Source organism: Carassius gibelio, chromosome A3, assembly GCF_023724105.1.
Source record: "Carassius gibelio isolate Cgi1373 ecotype wild population from Czech Republic chromosome A3, carGib1.2-hapl.c, whole genome shotgun sequence".
Lineage (NCBI taxonomy): Eukaryota > Metazoa > Chordata > Actinopteri > Cypriniformes > Cyprinidae > Carassius > Carassius gibelio.
The window spans coordinates 11,587,520-11,609,832 of record NC_068373.1 but is presented as its reverse complement, the minus strand read 5'-3'; the positions used below and the strand labels follow the sequence as shown (position 1 = coordinate 11,609,832).

General features: G+C 38.6%; 1 protein-coding gene across 1 annotated transcript in view; it reads left to right on the top strand.

The window, feature by feature from the left end:
* The window catches only part of kansl1b (KAT8 regulatory NSL complex subunit 1b), a 46,818-nt gene that overhangs the window by 3,635 nt on the left and 20,870 nt on the right, over nucleotides 1-22,313 (top strand). The window contains exon 2 of the mRNA XM_052543595.1: nucleotides 5,364-6,621. Coding sequence (XP_052399555.1) covers nucleotides 5,453-6,621 — 1,169 coding nt within the window. The 5' untranslated portion in view covers nucleotides 5,364-5,452. The remainder of the gene's footprint in view (nucleotides 1-5,363; nucleotides 6,622-22,313) is intronic.

Below are 22,313 nucleotides of genomic sequence, written 5' to 3'. Positions count from 1 at the left end.
AGTGTCTGGAAACATCAAGTCCAGGGCTGGAGACATCCACCAGGCTATTTGGCATTGAGCGGAGAGAGGAGCAGGTCCGATTGTGAGACAGGACCACTTGTTTAATGTGTTTGGGAAATAATATACTGACATGGTGGCCTGTATCTAGAGACTTTTGTCCAGTTAACATGGGATTCTCCGTTACAAGGGCAAGTGTGTCTGTTTTACAAATAACAGGCCTTTCTTTTTTGTGGAAAGTTGTTCTCTTTAAGTCTTTTGAAATGAAATGCTCTCTGATTTCAGTCTTAAAGAGCTTCTGTAAGTAAATTCACCCAGGTGGAAATATTTGAGCCATTTGGAAGAAATCAAAGCCTTAGAGACTTCATGAGATTTTTTGTTGTTTATATTTTTGTAAATGGATCTTCTGAAGAGAATAATAATGCAGAATAATTCCACTTGAAGGAACAAGTGTCCTCTACTGTTGTGTTTATCAAACCAGCTGTGTCAGTGTTGTTGAAAGATGTTAGCCAAGGTTAGGCCAAATATAGAGTTTAAAGTTAATTTACCTCCCACAAGGGTAGTTGACATAACACTCTCAGGAAGTTGACGTGTTGTTTTGTTTAGTTGTATTCCATCTAAAACTATTTTAAACAGCATTTTGATTGATCTATTATATTTTGAGCTTTTATGAAGTGAGAATAACCCAGTTTGAACCTAAAAACTAATGTTTTTTTATTTATTTGTTATTTATAACTGATGGCCATGTGATGCACATCAAAACATGAAGAATAAAAACGCAGTACGTACCATATTCATCATAAAAGCGAGTCACAAACACATCCTCAGCTCTAAATCCTGGTTTAGTTAGAAAGGACACTGAACAACATCGCATAGACCACTTTTAGTCCAACAAAACAATAATATGGATGGTTAATTCCTTTGTTAATGTCTCATTTCTTCTGGGAGAGTTATTGTTTGTATCCATTATGGAATTACTTGTGCTCAAAAAAACTCCCATCTTGTAGGTAAAAAAGCAACATGGGTTTTGTAGCTCACTGTGTTACAAACAGAATGAGACCATTCACTTCAAAAGTAAATTATCAATGCTGGATGATGGTAAAGACTCAGAAGACAATATAGTTTATTCATTAATAATTTAAATCTCTTTACTCTTCCTTTAACCTGTTGCATGCAAACACAGAACTCTTCCAGCTGCGCTGCAGACAATTGCGCTCGCTGCTGCTGCTGGTGGAGACACTAAACCGCTATGGGGGTTGGCACTTTATTATGTACATTATGTGGAAAATTAGTTTTTTTTAACCTTAAACTGCATAAACACATTGCATTACACCAAATACACACAGTGATGTTCTTTTTAGCAACGTCATATGACCCCTTTAAAAATATTCCCTCATTTTTCAGGAAAAGAGTTATGTAAAGAAATATGTAAAGACTCTACGTTTATTTGTGTGCACTCACAGTAGCATCAGAACATTGCACTTTTGTAAAATAATGAAAGCAAACCGGATGATTTCTGCCGTCTCTCTGTGAACTTGTGCGTGAAAACTCCATGTATGTCTTTGCCTTACATTAAAATATATCTGTTGAGAGTGAAATGTATACTTTCAAATAAACCAATTCAAATGGAAGACTAATATTCTCAGATTATGTAATCCGTATGAAACGTGCATACAGGAGCATCACTACAGCGGAGATGACAAGTCATGCCTGTTTTACACATACCACACCGTGTGCAGTGTGTTTGCAGTCCATGTGCGTTACGCATGCAGTGCAGAAGCACCACTGACTCAATGTGCTTTCACACTCGGCTCAGTGTTCATCTTCATTTCTCTCTTCACAGCAGTTCAGTCAGTGTACTGTTTGAGTAAATGAATTCCTCCAGGATATTGGTTTGTTTGAACTCAGACGGAGTGTTAGTGCCACATTAAACAAGTTAACCGCTGTAACGATATGCACCTCCATATACATCGGGAAGAAGGAGGCGGGAACCGGCGCACAATCAAAACACTTTAATATTCAAAATAAACAAAACAGCGCGTCAGCCCCTCACGGCGACTGACGCGCACAAATAAAAGCCAAAACATAAAAGAATATCCCAGGCCTGGTCCTCTCTCGTCCTTCACGGTCGTCACTCCAGTTTTATATCCTTCCATCTCCTACGTGGGACTCGATACTGGCGGTGGGGCGCAGGTGTAGCTCATCTCCAATCACTACACCTGGCCTCACTCCTCGTTCCCACGCCTCTCGGCCCCGCCCCACTCGCCACATACCCCCATTGCCCCTCGCAGGCCGGGGGGTACCCTCGAGACTGCGCTCTACTTCCCCCCCCCCCCCCCTCCGGGGGGGACCGCTCACGGGGACCTGCAGGAACCTGGGGGTAGGACAGACGAGGCGAGAGAAAAGGAGATGGAAGGAGGAGCGACAAGGACGAGAGAGGGGAGAGAGGGAAAAAAAAAAAAAAATTCCGGGTTCCCAGACGCACTGCTGCTCGGCCCTCCACCGGCTGGGTGATCTCCTCCGCGGTGACCGGCGGTGGCACTGGACGGCCCTCGGCGGACGGCACGACACTCCTCCGCCGCCCGGTGGACGGCGACGGCTCCTCCGATTTTGGGCAGCGGCAGGAGTCCCCCGTTCCCTGCCCCTCCGGATTCCGTCACGGTCTAAAGTTAAAAACACAATTTTATATACACCCCAACTCATTTGTTTTTTGGGTGTGTTTTCTGTATTCTAAGGGTGGGTGGTATGATGAAAAATTCTGTTTCAAGGTATGACAAAATTATTTAATGATACATTTGGATACATTTCAACTTTCATTGGCAACTGGCAACCCTTCATCCAGCTTTAATCAAAAGAGGGAAGAGTTCAGTAGTAACTTCAAGGAGCGCAGCAGTATCCAAACTGAACATCCGCTACTTTTAGTTCTGTCTAAGCAGTTTAAATTAAACACCTTATAACTGCATCACTATTTGACTCCAGCTTGCTGAAGACGGACAGGTGTCAGTTGATCACATTCGCCTCTCACATTAGTGTCCGATTGTTTGAAGTTCTATATAATACACCCTGTTGCATTCTCAATATTTAGTCATTTTGCCTCAGATACAGGATTATGTACATTTGCTTTAACAAACAGGTTGTTCATTACCACATTGAATGTGATTGTGGTGTGTAAAAATGAACTGTACACCAGAGGCAGAATGATGCTGATTACTATGTATTAAGTTTATTTCTATTCATTGAGACTTTGATATATGAACTGTTGTAGATAAGAAAGCTTAAAGGTGTCATATATATGATGTTGCTAAAAAGAACATTATTTTGCGTATTTGGTGTAATGCAATGTGTTTATGGGGTTTAAGGTTCAAAAAACATTATTTTGCACATACTGTACATTATTATTGCTCCTCTATGCCCCGCCTTTCTGAAACGTGTCGATTTTTACAAACCTCATCGTTCTGAAAAGTGAGATGTATGCTTATTGGCCAAATTAACCACCAAATTAACCGATTAACTGTTGTGCCGATTAACTGTTTTGGTCCGTGAGATTTGGTGCTTTACTTAGTTAACAAAAAATCCCATTCCGTCACAGCGCTAGGTTTAACTACCTTTTTTTTTTTCTCTCGCATTTAATATATTGTAATGGTTGTCTCACAAGACATGGTGGCATTTTTAGGTTTGACCCCTGTTGATTTGTGAATTAATTTTGAAAGTTTCTCTGTTCTTGTCTGTCTCTGTTTTTATTTTTGCCCATTGATTCTAAACCCATTCATCTGTTGCTTGGTAGAAAGTAGCTTACATTGCTGCATTGGCAGGTAAAATACAACCCAGACAGCATTAAATACAGCTGCACTTTTTAATCCCTTTTATTCCTACAATTAAAATTAATAGATGCTAATATTTGTTTCTGTTGAAATGTAGTGTAGTGTTTCGTGACAATGTTACAAAAAATATGTATAGGTAGATCAGTAACATGATTTTATTATTATTATTATTATTATTATTGCTATTTTATTGTTTTATACTGATTGTTATCAGTATAAAATAATTTGATTTTGATTTCACAAGCTTTCAATTAGATTTTTTTTTTTACTTATTATTACATTTAGTGATTATATTTTTGATACAAATGCTATGAAAGGTTTTTTTTTTTTTTTAACTAGGGGTGCACGATAAATATCGGCCAATAATTAATGCGTATATTGTCCGAAACGCCAGATCTCTGATCAGAGGTAAAATCCATCACATGTGTGATTTCACATAGTACATGACCATACTACTAGTAATAGAAAGGCAAACATTAACATCGGCTGTCAAAAAAAACACATATCGGTCGACCACTATACAATGGTATACATAACACAATGGCAAGGGGCAGTATTGGATAAAAAGTTATCAGAGAGTGAATCTGTGAGAGAATGTAGCCTATGTAAATTGTGAATGAATTATAGATCTCACAAAGTTAATAAAAAATAATCAAAGGAGCTTTACACTGCATAATTAACCTCTTATTTACATAATGTCAGACACTTTCTTTAATGAAAGATTTTGTGAATTAATAAAACACTGGCGTTTTGGGTGGGGTGAGTGGATTGCGTTTATGAAATCAACAGATATGTCTGTGATATTGCTCAACTCTGCTGCAAACATTCCGTGAATGGAAACCTGTGACCAGTAGATGTAAAGTCCCGAACTGCAAATTGGCGGGATTTTTGTGGTTTGGTGTGTTAGTTGCGGGTCTAACAGTTAGCAGGCAGCATTCCAGTCTATCTGTAGTCCTACAGCATGTCGACATGTTACTTGTTAGGCTGCATGTTACTGGAAAAAAAAAAACTTAGAGCCTGTAAATATTTTTATGTCCGACAGGAAAATGAATGTCATTCTTAAAAGTGCATAGGATTCAGTGTGTGTTTTAGTTTTGTCATCTTAGTTTATTTGATATAGGCTATAGGCCTATTTATTGTAGGCCTGTTAATTTTATTATTTTATTTATAATTTTATTCTGCTTTTCTCTGTTCTTAGAAGAGCTGCCTGTGCGTGATCATTTGAGGTTGTGTGATTCTAGGTTTTGCGGTTGTTCTATATGCTGCTGTTTGCACGTTAATATAAAATTTTTGTTTGTGTTTTTAATGTATCACAGACGCTTTTTTCATACTAATGTATTAGTCTAATTTTAGCTGTTAATGTTTAGTTCAGATAAAGAGTAGCGGTTATTGGTCGGAAAAAAACTGACCGAAATGAGCATCACTACTTGCATTTTATTTTCTTTCTTTTATACTTGAAATGTGGTTTGTTTGTTTGTGTACTGTTTCTTGTTCAGTCAGTCCATGATAAACCACATAATTTGAATTTGTCTTGTGTTTCTTTAGGCTGCCCTCTGGCACAGTGGTAGGTGGGTGGTGTGGAGCTGGCCTCGGCACCGGGAGAGGCCCCCTCGCCCGCCCCCTCCCAGCGCTGCATGGCTGCAATGGCGCCCGCTTTGACCGACGCTCCGGCCGAAGCTCACCACATACGCTTCAAACTGGCTCCGTCCTCCTCAACCCTCTCACCGAGTGGCGTGGAGGGAAGCGATACTGCTAACCACATCCTCATGTCCAGTAACGGCGCTGTCAAGCGCAAGGCCTCGGAGGAACGCCCCACTCGCGGGGCTGGCCCCTGCAAGCCCATCGTTACCTCATATCACTGTTCAGATGTGTCTTCTGCAAAAGAGTCTTTGAAGCTGCAAGGTGTTCTACTGCAGAAGCACAACATCCTGCCGGGCCTTATACCACGCAAGCACCAGGCTTTAGAGCTCTCAGAGGAGCAGCCAAAGGCCATCATGAGTGCCAGTGGAGGAGGTGGACCATGTGGGTTGCCCACGGTCAACGGCATAGCAAAGAAAGTGACTAAACCAACTGAACGAGACAATGCGGTGACCTTAAATGGAGGCCAGTATAACGTTGAGCAGGATTTGTCAAACCAGACTGAAGTTGTCAATTCTACCATGGGACTGACAAGCAACGGCCCTCTAGGAGAAGCTGCTAAGCAGCACCAGCTGTCAACGGGTGAGTCTCTGAACTGTCCCAGTAATGGAGCACTTCCTACAGCATCTCCAAACTCCAGTGCACCTTTCACAGAAGAAAACATTTTGGACTCTCCGGTGTTGTGCAGTGAAGTTATGTTGCCGCTATCGCTCGCTACCCACCAAGACCCTTTAGGTGACCTTGGGGTGGAGCTAAGTGACCGTACTCAGCACAGCCAGAGCAGACAAGGGGAGATTGAGGCGCGGCTATGGCGATTACGCAAACGGCTGCAGGTGGTGCAGGCCAAGCAGGTGGAGCGGCATGTGCAACAACAGTTGGGTGGACTACTCCAAAGCACACTGGGTGCTCTGGATGCCAGACGGCCGAGGGGCCATCACAGCAATGACTCTCTCACCCCTCAGGAGAGTGGAGAATTAAGACGTTTCCTGAAGAGTGGATCTATGCCGGCTGAGTTAGAGCGACTTTCCCTGAGCTGCACCACCAACCTACGATCTGCTGAATACGCGTTCGATTCTGATGCCACAGAAAGCAGCTCAGGAGGAGAAACTGATGTGGAGGAAGATGAACTAGCTCGGGTCGACATTGAGCAGCGCCACATTCCTCTGTGAGTACCGACCTTGATTATTTCTCAAATAATGCAAATCTAGATAGTTTGAGAATGGAGTAATGAGTATGGTGGTCCGGGTTCCCACGTGTCCTGGGAAATTAATGGCTAATTTTCCAGTCCTGGAAAACATGGTGGAAAATTTAAAGTGTCCTGGAAAATCTTGTTGTTGTCCTGGAAAATTATCCCTTTTTTTTTTTTCTTTAGCCAAGAACAAACAGTTTACCACTGGCTTGAAACGATTAATGTTAGAAGCTAACAGAGGCCAGACATGCTGAAGGCGAACGCAAATGGGGGAAAAACGCTGTATCAGTCAGAGCAAACTCGCTGTGCATGATGTGTGAAATATTGGAAGAAAATCCATAATATTGAATTGGGAATGGGGGTTTATATAAATGTAACTCTGAGGGGAACTGATTGTCTTCAGGAAAGTTGAGATTTTTATTTATTTTTTTATTTTTTTTTTAAATCTTGCCTCCTGTATAATGCATACTGAAGTAGTATTTAAGTGCAGAGCTGCTGATTTTACAACAGTAACCAAGGAAACTCTGTATCTGCTGTTCCAGAAGCACCACCTGCTGACAGAGAAAGAATCTGCATTCTCAATCAGCCCATCTGCTGTTTTAGTCTCATTCAGATATATTTTATGTAGCATCATTTCACTAAGCTAAAGTTACATCTAGAAAATTCATATAATTTAACCTAATTTAAATAAAAAACTGCTCGTGCAGTATGTAGCATCTTTGGATTTTCTTGTGAAAAAAAAAAAATTCTTAATCTGTGATGAAAAATCAAGATTGGTGTATCATTAATGACTTTTACAGTGTAAATACTGATGTGTTTCACATTGTTCTATCCAACGGTCAACTTAAGAGAAGTATTTTGAATGATTCTGTTAAGTTCTGTGGTGAATGTTTGGAGTTTCTGATGTAGGATAAGTGCTGATGCAGGCTGGGTCTAGCTGTTTTTATGAAACCATTGCATTCTTGCATAGTATTTATCCGTGATGTGCAAATGATATTGAATGATTGTAAATTATCAGTGAGTGGCTGTTGTTTGTCTCTGTTCATTTGTAAGTGTTGATTTGTTCTCTTAAGTTTGAGGTTAAGGTGATTGCTTTTGTTACCAAGGAAGGTATTTGTTCATCTCTTGTATATCTTTGCCATCCTGGTAAGACAAGGACAAACAGCCGCACTCTCTCTAACACACACTAAGCAAGTCGTTCCCTTCCCAAGGGCTGTGCCTTGTTTAATACACTCAAATGTCAAAGGATTTTTCTTGAGAGACAGTGAGTCACTTCCTTAAATCCATACGCACACTTTGACACTCAGTTATTGGGCCTGTTTTCACCCACCCTAACCTCCGGGTAAGAATACAACATCCTTTCATTGTGTTTCATATTTATTAGGTTGTTTTTTTTTTGGACAATTTTTGATTTTAGATAATGGCTAAAAGCTTTGCACGAGATGATGTATACCTGTGATAAATTCCACTTTTGCATAATTTTGCTTTACTTGGTGTGCATTTAAAAATCAACTCCTTCGCTACAATTTTTTTTTGCTGCATCATTGTAGTTGGATAGTGTCTCAATAAAGTGGGGGAACTATGACATCAGAATCCGGAAGAGTAATTTGCTGTGGGATCCACTGAAATTTTCCTATGGGCTTTTAGAATGAGGTTTATCAATTGAGTAAAATAAAGCTAGTGATAAACACATATGACAGTTGCATCTGACTATATATGAACTAGCTGTTTTATATACAGTATTTTTATATTTAATGTTAGTTCATCATATGTTTGAAAGTGTATATTTTCGACTAAAGGGAGGGGTGAAATGTTCGTTTTCACTCAATATCCTGTTAATCTTGAGTACCTACAGAGTAGTACTGCATCCTTCATAACTCCAAAAAGTCTTTAGTTTTATTATAATCATAAGAGAAAGATAGTCTGTACCGATTTTTCCCAGAAAAACACGACCGGCTGGAGGTGTGACTTGTGGGCGGAGCTAAAGAATCACGAGCGCCAGTAGGCTTTTGCGTTGAGAGCATTTGGAAGCTGTGACATTACCGTGAGGAAAAAACCATCATCCCAAACAAACCATGGCTAACAGTCAGATTCAGCCGTATATTTATGATCCAGAATCAGATCCCGAGGCTGAAACTGAACGAGAGCAGCAGCAGCAACGACTCGCTCCGAGCGGGGCTCGAACCCGGGTCTCCGGCATGGGAGGGGACGCACTAACAAGGAGGCAGAGATATTTTAAGCAGTTTTACTCACCACCTGTGGTTCCAACACACGATCGTGACCCTTTTTTGTTGGGATTGCATCATCCTTAAGAAATAAACGATACGCAAATCCGTCGTCAAACTGGGCCTTGTTTGTAAAACAAGCATCTTCGAAATGCAGGGAACAAACACAAACACTTGCACAACTCCGTTGATGCTCTGTAAAAATAAACTCCCTCCACTGGTCCCTTAATGCTGTTTTTTTTTTTTTTTTTGGTAATCTGTGCAGGGTTGTCTTGCCCTGGCAACCAAAAACACACTTCTTTTGTGGCTTTTCGCAACGATCTCGCTCTGATCAGTGAATGTCTGTTGTGCTCTCAGTGCTCTGCTATATGGGAGCGCGTGCTCTTCCGGCAGACGTGCCCTCAGGACCCATATAAGGAAATTCTGCTCCATCTAACGTCACACAGAGCCATACTCGAAAAAAACTTTCCGAAACTTGTGACAAACCGGAAGGAGTATTTTTGGAACAGAAATACTCCTTCAAACGTACAACTTAATTTTTGAAACTTTGTCCATGTTTAGCATGGGAATCCAACTCTTTTAACAGTGTAAAAAACTCAGTATGCATGAAATAGCATTTCACCCCCCCTTTAATGGTGATTCCATAGGCTCTCTCTCACGCACATGTACGGTTTAAAACACCAAACAAACAGTCTCTCTCTTGATGATATTCTGTATCGTCGATTGCACGGGCTGACGATGACAATTTGAAAAATGGCCATATCGCCCATCACGTGACACTTGCGCAAAGGCAAATAGGCTTATTTGCAGATTATGTGACAAAGTGAAGCATGTGTAGATTTTTTTTTTTTTTTTTTTTCATTTCACTGTTTTCTTTACATCCATAATCACCTATTTTTAGTCCTTTGCTGGTAATGCAACAGCTTCCGTTATGGGCTTGAGACCACATGAGTGCATGTTGTAATTGCATGCAAGGCCTTTCTGTTAATAGGTAGTTGATTTGTCTTGCTGCTTAATCAGCCATTAATGCCAGTATCTTGAGTGCAGTCTGCATTACCCAGTGATTAGTTTGTGCTGGCTTGGTTCATAGGTGGTAAACAGAGCTGATTTCCTGAAAAGTCCCTATAAAAGGAGGATGTATTGCTGTATATGATTCAGTTATGTTGTTATTGAGATGTTGATGTTGCTGTTTTGTATATGTTTTTTGTATTGTTTTCATATCCTCAGACTAGGGCTGGGATAAACGATTAATCTAGCGATTATTTTTTCGATGCATCGATTAATCTAACGATTAATTTCTTCAGACCGATTCGATTTCGATTATCTCCCCATTAATTGACTACTAACAATTTATACATGTTGATTTACATATCTGAGTGAAAAAAACATGAATCCTTAACACTGCAATATATGTTTATTGCTCTTAAAATTACAAAATAAAAGACTGACTAAGAATGCATTACTTTGCACTTGTATAGAGATAGAATTCAATAAAACCTTGAAGCTTTGAAAACACATAGCTTACTGAAACAAGCTTACTGAACACATAGGGCCTAGCTTACTGAAAAAAAGTTATTCTTTCAGATGAAAATAACAACAACTTGATGTCTAGCATTCAATAAAAAAGGTCACCCAAAATACTTGTTTAGAGCAATTGAAAGAATACAGTAACCAATGTAAACTTGAGGGCTTTAAGCTAATACAGAGAGTGCTTTTCCAAAATATAAAAATAAAAAAATAACAGTGGGAGCCAGTAGCCTGTCATGGAGGAAAAAAAAAAAATCTCTGAATGCTCCACGTGAAACTTTGGCATTCCGCCCTTTTTCTATCGTGTCTAATGATTTTGGTTAATATGCACGAGGGAGAGAGAGAGAGAGAGAGAGACAGCGTTCGTGTAGTGTGAAGACTGTGAGTGCGCGAGCGCGCGTGAAACTTTGGTGTTTCGCACTTTTTCTATCGTGTTCAATGATTTTGATTAATATGCATGAGGGAGAGAGAGATCAAGAAGCACTCGTGTTGTTTGAAGACTGTGAGTGCGCGCGCAGCCGGGGCTCGCTCTCTCGTACACGCCCTGTCAGGCGCAGCACTCATTCTATTCTACATCACTCACTGATCAAATAAGGCTTTGACAGCCGCCAAAAAAAGATCAATGCAGAAAAACACCTGGATTGGTTATATAACGTTGGACAGAATGTTGATCCGGCCATCGCGTATATTCAGTGCACATAAGGTAAACGTTTTGCAAACGTTTTTTAGAGAAATAAAAACGGGTCGACAAATCGATGCGCATATTTTGCGTCGACGTATTTTTTGCGTCGACGTCATCGATGACCTCGACGCGTTGTCCCAGCCCTACCTCAGACAGATTAAGAGCACTCATTTGCTGCTAATGATTAACCCAGTTTGCCTCAGTCTTGCTAGTGTCCTTCTGGTACCATGAGCTAGCAGTTAGCTTTCATGTACTTGCACTCACCAGCTTGCGGCATTCATTGTTCCTGTGCTATAATCCTGTTAGCTAGAACCAGTTTTAAATGAAAGGGACTCATTGAACTGGTTAAACATCTGATTTTTGTACCTGTCATGCAGACTTCTGCTGTCTACGCTCCTCAAGAATAGTCTTTTACCCAAAGATAAATCTTCTCTCTAGTGGGCGTTTAACAGTTGCAATCAAATTGAGTCAGTTAATTGAATTTGATTTGAATGAATCATTCAGACTGAAAAATGTATTTTACTGACTGGACATAAACGCACCAAAAGATGGCCTGGATGTTAAAATGTTTTGTTTTAAATAATATTAGTGAATGTTTTGTAATATATTCAAATTAAACTGTTCCCTTTTTTATTCTCATTTTGTTCTTTGGCATTTCCAGTTGTTGTTCACTTTAAATGTATTAAAAAAAAAAAAAAAAACTGCCAGAATATTCCACAGCCTTTCTCTTTTGTGTGCCACGAAAAAAGGTCATGCAGGTTTGGAATTACTTTCTCAAAAAATATATATTTGTTTTTTTTTTAGTTGATTTGATAGAATAACATTAAACGAAACAAGTTATTATGGAACTCATCAATAAATGCCCCAGGAGGCATTTCTTGATTGCTTCTACAGTAACCATTAATCAATGTTTCTGTCTCTTGTATTTCATGTTGTTTGCATCTTGTTTTGAATAGGGATGATGATGGTTTAAGAAAGAATGTCAATTAACTGTTGGTCCTTTTGGATATGGACTTTTTTTAGTGAAAGCAATCATAGTAAAGTGTTTATCACTGTTCTCCTTTCTTTCCTGGGGCGTGCGACAAAGGAAAAAAACTGCTCTGTCTGGACTTTGCCACCTTTTGAAATGTAGGCCTATACAAATGCCTTAAACAAATCAGAAATACTCTTCACTAGATACCATAGCACTGTTTATTCTTCTAATGCATTCAAATCATTTTGAAAAGCACCTTTTCTTTCAAAGTTATCAAGGGCTCCCCATCTGGGTGGTTTCTGGTTTTACCGGTCAACGTTTTAGGTCACATAACCGGCTTGTCAAGTTTTTGTGTGTGTGTGTGTGTGTGCGCGCTTTTGCCCACTTTCTAATCACATTTCATTGTTGGCCATAATTACATGCATTATTGGGTTTTTTTTTTCTCTTCTTGTTTGTCTTGTCTTACGAAGTCAAATTAGTGACATTTTAGATGTTTTTTGTTCTGGTATTTTCTCTTTCGTTACAAGTTTTGTGTTAGAGCTGAAGATCTTTGCCCGAACCCGACGGGACCCGTCGGGACCCGATGGGTTCGGTCGGGTTCGGGCTTAATTTCTATCATCTTACGCGGGCTCGGGCCGGGCTCGGGCTTGCGCTCCGGTTTGCGAGGTAAACGAGCGGTCATGTGATGTGTTTCGATTAGCGCGATAAAGATGCGAAAATGAATGCTGAGCAGGTGTAACGGAGGCTTGCCTCTGGTGATTACGTTTTGGTTGCACCAGCAACTAAAGCAAAGTCTGAGGTGTGGAAAAGTTTTGACCATGCTTATAATGAGAATAATGAGTGAATAATGATGAACCATCAGTGAGCGCAGGAGCGCGCTGAAGACATCTACAGTGGATTCAATCATTTTCCTCCACAAAAACATTTAGACCTAGCCTAATCTCTGTGAGTAAAGGTTTTTCAAATGATAACTAAATATTCATTGAGTCTTAAATGCATAATGTTGACAGAGTATTTACGCTAATGTTGGCATTATTCTTTTATTAAATAAAGCAAATCCGGCGGAGCCTTTATCTTAATTTTGTTATTGCCAAATACCCATCTTAATTTAAAATTTATCTTAATTTTTTTTTTTTTAAATGACTCGTTTTTATTGGTGCGTTGGTCTATTTATAGGTTAAATGAGCCTATGTCTAGAATGCTGAGATGTTACGATGTGACACAGGACTTTTTTTATTTCTTTATTCCAACTTCCAAGTGGTCTAGTCTACGTTAGTTATGAGTAAATTATGTTAAAACATGAATAAATTGCTCATTGTTGGCAAAAGGCAAAAGAGCTGTGTGCGTGCGCACATTTGAATAATGTCGGGCTGTAAACGGGTTCGGGCTTTTAAAAAGCTGTCAATCAAAATGTACTTGTCGGGCTCGGGCCGAAACCTGTCGGGCTCGGGTCCTGTCGGGCCTAACTTTTAAGGCCCGATTACAGCTCTATTTTGTGTCCTGTCTTTGACTCAACAACTCTATTCATAATGGCCTTGCTTGTTATTTAATCCAGCAAAGTCGTCTCTTTATTCAGTCAGGATTAGTTTTTACAGATTAATACCCCAGACCCACTGGCCGCAGGTCCTGTGTGAATGGAGTAAAACGGTTTAGCACTGATTTCATTCTTCACAGATGATGGTTTAATAGACTTGAGGAGAAATATCTGATCTTGTCATTAAGTGAAATTCAATAAAACACTGCTTGCAAAACTTTAAGTAAAGCACTGGAATATTTGCCAGGACCATCAAAACCAGATCTGTGATCTGTTTTCATTTACTCACACTCATGTCTGTCCAAACCTTTATGGATTTTTTTTTATTCTGTGAAGCACAACTGAAAGACAAAAATTGAACATCAGAACATACAAATCCGCATAGGATGTTTGTCTGGTTTCATATTTAGTGTTTCCTCTTTTTCAGTTCAGTGAGAGCTTCATTTACACACTTGAGTTCCTATGCATGTTGTAATGTCCAAATGATCATGTTTCAGTGGCCGAATGATGTCTTGACCAAATGGTGGCACAGGTATGCTAGTTTGTTTTGGGACACAAGAACGGGTTTTGATCCAGGTCTGGGGCCTTTAAAAAAAAATATTGTAACAGTTATTATAATGGCATTTTATTTCAGGTGAACATTTGCATTCTCACAGCGTGCACTCAACCCTGTCTGATATCAGTATGTCCATTAAACAGACCTAACAACTTGATGTGCTCAGTTTCATGAGAATCAATCCGTTATGATGAGGAACAGAATTGCACGTACGGTTGATTTGCATCACAGAAGCAGTTTTTAATGGATCTGCCTTCGTGGCGCTTTCTGATTATCTCTCTTGTTCTGCTTGCTTTCTTTTGACACCTTCAGTGAAAGCTTTTGTGCTGCCTCTCCTGCATTCTGTTGCTTTTTATTTTCTTTTTTCCTTCTCTTCATCTGCTCCCTCTCCTTCACACATTAAAATCCAACCGTTGCCACTTGAAATACAAGCACTGCCAGGAAATATCCTGTCTCTGCATCCCATCCACAGTGGCTGCACCTGTTCTGTGTCTGCATGGTATATGTGTGTGTGAATGTACAAATGTCTTAAGTATTTCTGTTTGTACATGCATGGTCGATAGAATCATACTGACCTATTAATCAATATATCCAGGCCAATAGCATGAATGTGATTTTGCTTTTTGCTATTGCTAGTCAGAAGCTGATGGTACTAGAGAGAGGTGGTGTTCTCATTTTAAAGAGTGTTTTATTGAACACAAGGTGAATATCAATATTTTTTTTCAGTTTTGATGAAAAAGACAATTTTATAGCTAACCTCAAAGCATAAAAAAATGGACTAAAAGCAACATTTTAATTCTGGTTTTGATATACTTTTCTGTTCTACTGAACCATATTCTATGGATTTACAAACTCAAATCCCATTTTACCAAATCACAAAAGTGGAAGTTGTCACCAACCATTTTACGGAAGATGTGAGATCTTAAATTGTGGCACTGTGGTTTTCGGTACACACACACACACACACACACACACACACACAGTACGAGAGAACAACAGACTCTCAAAGAGCCAAACACAGACAATGAGACAGACAGACAGTCATGTCGCACACCCCTAACTGCAGGATGAGTGTGTCGTTGGTCCACATACATTCACTATAGGACCCAGGAAGTCTAAAATGGTTGTGAGACTGACTGATTTTTAAAGGGCAGACCCAGCTGTGAGGCAGCTCTCTTCAGCTACTGGTGTCCTTTATTGATGTGAGTAAAGTATAAACCTGCTTGATTAAATGCAGAGACTGATGTCTTTAAAGCTATGATGGCTTTGTGTGATGAACAGACCACAATGTTTACGACTAAATACCTTCTTTACAGCGACTGTTAATTGCTGTGATTGGAGTAAGTTAAATTCGAGAACCAGTTTAGTCCAATCTGTACATTATTCTGGATTTAAGAACTGTATTATCATTATCATCATAAAAAAAGAAATGCATATAATTTGAGAAATTATTCCTAAAAAAAAGTGACTCCGATGTCAAGATGTTTAGTAAACAATGACCAAATGTTTTGCCTGTTCCTCGGGCCAAACTATCATATGACTTTAGAAGTCTTTGAATAAAGTGCACAAGTCGTATGGACTGCCTTCATGTATTTTTATTTTTTTTTAATTTTGATGACCCTGGACCTCAATTACTATCAGTTATTTAAGGAATTCTTTAGCGTCACACAGAGGGAATGACATGAGGGTTAGTAAAAAGCTAAAATGCCTGTTCTGCCTAGTTTCTGCAGTTTTTCTGTCGTCTATTTCACTCCATTGCGTGACCATATTTCTCCTTCATCAATCCTAACTTCCATCCCAAAGCTAATTGCCAAATGATTTAATTTGCTCTTACCCACTGCTCAAGCACCGGTTCTCTCTGCTTGAGTATGCATCTTAACCATTAGTGTAGAAATGGTAAATCAGCTCTCAGATGAATATGTAACTGCATCCTTTTAAACATCGGTGCTGCTTGGAAACTGCCGGCAGCTTTTTCCATCCGTCCTGTTGCCCTTTGGACTGCGGGATACAGCATCCCACCATCTCTTGTGTCTTATGGGTGATGGCAGAGTATCTCCATGGAAACCAGTTTTTTTTTTTTTTTCCTCCTCCTTTCCAATGTCAGATGTCAACCATGCTCTGGCTGCCTGGTGCTCATTCAGTGCTCATTTCCACGACTTCTCAGAGCTGCAGTTTTTATGTTGCAGTTGAAAGTGTGATAGTACTAAACCCTGCACTTAGTAGAAAAGACTACTGCACTGAAAAATTGATGTTTGTGAGGTGGAAGTGTTGTTAAATTGAGGCTGTGCTGCCTTTTGAACTATTTTTAAAGACCACATGAAATCACTTGACACATTTTCAACCCTGCATTGACATTTTCTGTTGAATTTAACTTAGGCCTGTCCCAATAATCAATATATCGACTTATCGCACAACATATGCAAATGACCTCATTTTTGGTGATGCAATATATTGGCGATTATATTTACATAAAAATTAACGTCACCATGATTTTTGCATTCCACTTGCACCTGTGTCTTTTGCAGCTTCTCGTACATAACGTGGTGTAGTATTTTGATACTTAATTTCCATGATCTAAATATTCTTTAAGAATGAAAAGTTTGTTACCATCTGAAAGTATGTACACCCCATAATTGTGGCTATAATTAAAGTCCAAAGTTTTTTGGGGGGATAATGTAGCGGTATACCTACAGCGTAGGTTTCTTTCACTCTTTCTGCCTGTATGGCTCACTATCATCTGTACCTGGCAGCGCCCACAGTGCTTGGCCCATAATGAAAAGACTCCTCTGTGAAGGGTGTGTGTTTGTGTGCCTCTGTAATGTATGTGTGGCACAGTGACTGAATTAAACCGCCCAATGTGTTGCATCTTAGGCCTGTTTTTGTTCTGTAATGAAATATGCGAGCCATCATGTCTGGCTCAGGTCACATACCCTTTCCCGAGGGTTTGTCTGTGTCTTTGTACTGGTGTGGATCACGTCTGATGAATATGATGTCACGCTTGGTGGTTTGTTAATATGACTCCTCACAATTAGGGCTGGGCAAATTATTATTATTATTTTTAATGACGTCGATTTGATCTTGATTGTCAAAATTCACAAATCTATTCTGGTATTTCTTTCGGTACACATTTAAAAAAAGATCTGATTAAAGTGAATCTTAACGTGACTCTTCTCCACTAAATGTCACCCTTATTTACCTTGCGCGATGTTACAACAGAAAGCCTGTCTTTCATTCAGCGCTTATGGAGGAGATACTGTTGATGAGAAACAAGAACAAAGCATTACGCGTGATTCGCAATAGTTTAAATCACATTAATAGCTTAATTAGTACACCATGAATTAATGATGCATTTATATACAGTCACCGTCACTCGCAGCCTCAAATTAAATCAGTTAACCGACCATCGACAGCCTTAATCGAATACATCTCTAATCGACAATTAACCGAGAATCTATTAATCGTTTACATCCCTAATATTAATAAATCTTTATTTTTAAAGGTATAATCACATTTGTTTTCTATTTTAATTTTAACTGTAAACCTCTGTTGTGCAGCACTTTGTTTGCCAAAAAATAAAAGGGTTTCATTTTCATTTGATTAGGATAAATTTGTGTTTTATGCCTTTATGGTTACCAGAAGAAAAAAAACCTTTTAAAACCTTTTATAGGGCCCTATTATTGTTTAAAAAAGGACCCTATTAAAAAAAATAATAATAAACTATTTGTAAACTGATGTTTACTGTAAATTTTTTTTAGAAATATCAATAGGATTTGTATTAAGACTATATTCACTCAATGTAATAAAAAATAAAAAAATAAATCAAGAATCGAATTGGATCGAGAGCTTGAGAATCAAAATTGGATCGAATCGGGTCATCTGAATGGATACCCAGCCCTAATCACAATTGTTACATCATGGAACCACCTCTTCAACTTCCCCACTATCCATCAATCAGATGACGTTTTGTGGAACATTGTTTGGCAGTAAAGAGATAATTGCTAAAGTCCTTTTTGTTTTTATCACTTATTACAGGGTGGTCAAATTAACCGCGCCAGAACCTTCTAGAAGCAACAGCACAAATGATGGTGCTCATTTACTGCTTTAAGGGCCGATATATGTATGGAGCCCCTCTCATAAACAAGCAAGCAGTTTATTGATGTGGCAGTACATAAACAACCAGCTTTTTACAATTTGGCCTTTTTTTTTTCTTCTCCCCAGAGTCAGATCCGTAAACAACTGGATCTTGTATTAATGTGTCAGGCAGCTGTTGGGCAGATACAGTCACTACTGGCCAAAGAACAAGATCTCTGAATTACAGATTGTTTTAATAATTTATTAATTAGAAGGATTGAAAAGAAAATTTTGGCAGCACTGAGGATAATCAAGTCAGGGTTCAAATGACTCTGCGTCACCTACTAGGTGGCAGTTGAATGGCCGTTAATTTTTCGTACTCAATTTTTCATGGAGTATTTGTCATTATTTTCAGTAGAAATAGTTGTTTTCCATTACTTTCAGTGTCACACATAGCATCTCATACAACATGGTCAGTTTTAATTTCACAATGACACCATGTGTTGTTGTTGTTTTTTTTTTGGAATACATTGAATAAGGAACAATGTGACATTAACACATTTCTTAGGATTCTTTCAGTATGTTTGTTTTTAAAAAGCTTACTGAGCCCAAACTTTTGTACATTTTATATTATTTCTTTAATATACATGTAGGTGTGGGCGATATGGCAAAAAATATAATCTCAATATTTTTTTAAAAATATCACGATTCATGCTTTTGTCACCATTCTTTGTCATGTTTTTTTTTTTCATTATTTTACAAGTTGTCTAAGTATTACAGCTTATTTCAGTATTATAAAGACAAAGCCTTTCAAGGACACAATATATAAAAAGTTATGGCAGATATTTAGGCCAAAGTGGGCTATGATAAAAAGCTTTGTCATTATTTTATCTTTATTAAAAATAAGAAAGATACACAAGTGCACACACAATACAAATAAAACAACAGTGATTTATCTTAAAGTACTAGAGGTGCATTTAGCAGAAGCATTCAAGTAATTGAATGAACAAATATTAAAACAAAACGCTATAGATTGTTTCCTATCAAAGCAATTGTATTCAGTTAAGAGTAGAGTGATTGTATTTTTTTTATTACCAATTAAAGGAATAGATCACCCCAAAATAAAAATTGTCGTCATATGTCATTTTTTTATACCATTATTTACTTACTCAAAATTTGTTTTAAATATGACTGAGTTTCTTTCTTCTGTGTTTCTTCTAGTGTAAAAGATAACTTGGTTCAGTAATCAAGTGCTGTTTGACAATTTTTTTTTTTGTTGTGTGCACTTCTGGTGTAGGCACTTAGAAAAAGCACATGCCAGAACAGTGTGGGAATTAAACGTTTAACCGTCAAGGCTTTAAAGCATGTGCAAATAATGTACTTTTGTGATTGCGAATAAGTGCAGTGTCCAGTAAGTAACTCTACTGCTGAATTAACACTGATGTGAATGTATGTTGTGTTGTAGCCTACAGTATATTGAGATTGAGACGGAGGCATCACAACTGTAACTGAATTTGTGCTGTAGTACGATACTATATTTCTTCAAAAGCGGATCGTGGAGACATTTTTATCATCCACAATCAAAAATGGTCACATCGCACTCCCCTATATACATGTTGTACTTGTGAAGTGTCCTATACAGTTATTAAAATTGGTGAAAAATCCAGATGCTTCTCCACATGGAGCTTTGAAACTTATATGAACTAAATAAAAGTTTATATGATTAGTGCAACACATGATATCTTTGATATCACTTGTCTCTCTGATATCTCCTAGGGTCATGGTTACTTTTTGACTTGTTCAAAGCCGGTAAAATTATTATTATTATTTTTCAAGTTGCTGGATGTCAAAGATGATGTTTTGAAGAAAATATAAGTGGTTGTTTTAATTGGACCCCTTTTGACTTTTCTGGACAAAAACAGACGGAAACCTGGAGTAGTTCTGCTATGACCTTTTGAACCTTTTGTGCCAAAGTCAAATTTTCAGTGACTCTGCTTGGTCTCTTTTTAGTTTATAATATCTTATGTCAGCAGGTTGTGCTTGTGTTAGACTAGTTAACTTGTATTCCTAAACCTGTTTGAAGCACTTAACTTGTGGAAAGACTTTAGTCTCATGAAGAGTTCTGTGTGTGTGCGTTGATCGGGAAGCAGCACTAATGCACTGCAGATAATCTTATTGTTTTTGAACATTGTCTGGACCATAATACAAATTCCTGAGTTGCTGGACTGTGCTGAGGAGGAAACACTGACTGTCTGCTCTCTTCCAGTGTTTAGTTTTGCCACGCACCGGCAAACGTGCATATGGATCTCATAACTACTAACCGCATATGCACTCTTCTCTCACTCCCAATACAAACTTTTTATCCCACAGCAAACCGGCAAAGGCCGACTGGACACAGTACATTCTCACATTGGCCAACAATCTACAATCTGTTGGAAGCTCAAGCCATATGTGGTTTTATTTTGCTGGCTGTTTGAGTAACTTGGAGCAATGGAGTTTGTTTTTCTATCTAACGAAATGAGTGGCTAAACCAGCTCATAAAAGTTCAGTGTCTTAAAATCAATTAACTGTTCAGCTTCCCTTTGTGAAATGTGTATTAGATTTGGAAATTTTGCTTTTTGTAGAAGTGTTTAAGGTTTTGTGTAAAGGTATTCAGGGTTTTTCCTGGCTCACAATAAGGCGAAGGTGGTACCATCCTGATCATGTTCAAAATTAGTCTTGTCAAAAGACCCGGTACTTCGGTACTAAAAAATGAAAATGTCACGGTACCAGTGTACCCGGTTCTTGGCACATACATCGCTATGATTTCTGCGAAGCAGAAAACGCGGACGGAATCTCAAGAAAAAAATATATATATGTAGACACACACACACACAAATATATACTGGGGCTGCACGATATTAGGAAAAAATGGCATTGCGATGTTTTATTTTTCTGCGATCTATATTGCGATATGAAATTTAATCACATTTTTTTCTTACAAACAAAAATGGGGTGAGCACACTTACATTTTCATTTTAAATGATTTAAACATCAACACCATCGTGTCAATTGATTAATATACGCGAGGGAGAGGGAGCAAGACGGCGGTCGTGTTGTTTGAAGATGGTGAGCGTGCGGCTCTCTCTGCTGTCAAATCTTTCACTCTGTGATGGTTAAGCTGTGCAATTAATCCGCGAATCACATTCATCAAGGGCCGGGGAGCAGCTGGCCCATACAGTTAATGAATAACGGATCAACTACGACAGCCTACATCGCACATCCTGCAACGTGACTATCGTGGATTCGTACATCGCGATATCGATGCTTAAATGACACCTCGTGCAGCCTTAATTGACACAAATGGCAATCTTCGCACAACATTAAAGAGTTCATAACTAACGTTTGAAATGAATAGGCTGCAAAAAATCTAGTGTAGAACATCCTACAGTTTGTTGATCCTTTTTTTCTGCTGTGACTATTTTAGCACTCCTTTAACAGGAACATTACTCACAGCGGGCGATTTGACGTCTGAAAGTGATTGTCTATTGTCTGAATTTGTACAAAAGTGCTGCTTTGATGGCAAAAGCAGCAGGGCTTAACTTCAAGGAGAGGGGTTTACCTCTTTATCATGCTAAAGAACGGCTAGGTAAAGTCGCATCATTTGGTCATTTAAAAATTGCATCCTGATTGGTAGCCCTTCAGAACAATTAGATTTTTTTTTATTTACTTATTTTAGCCTTTTCTGAGTGTGATGCACTCACACTTTACCAGTGTACTGATTAAACTGCTCTTATCACTACAGCATGGCATACCGGGCATCACGAGAACGTCTGCATTACAGATCTAAAACAGTTTTCAAGTAGACACTGATTATGGTCAGAATAACATTTATTTAAAAAAAAAAAAAAAATTGATTTTTTTTCTCCAGTGTTAATAGTATATTATACTGTGCACTTAATGTTTTCTTAAACCTAAATCTTTTTCAATATCTTGATCTTGACTTATTGTTCTGCCAATTGCCATAGATTTTTTATTTACACCAAAAGATATTTTACTGTATGTAAAGGAAAGTGCATTGTGATGAGTTCATGTGACAAAGGTACTCCTTGTATTAAAAA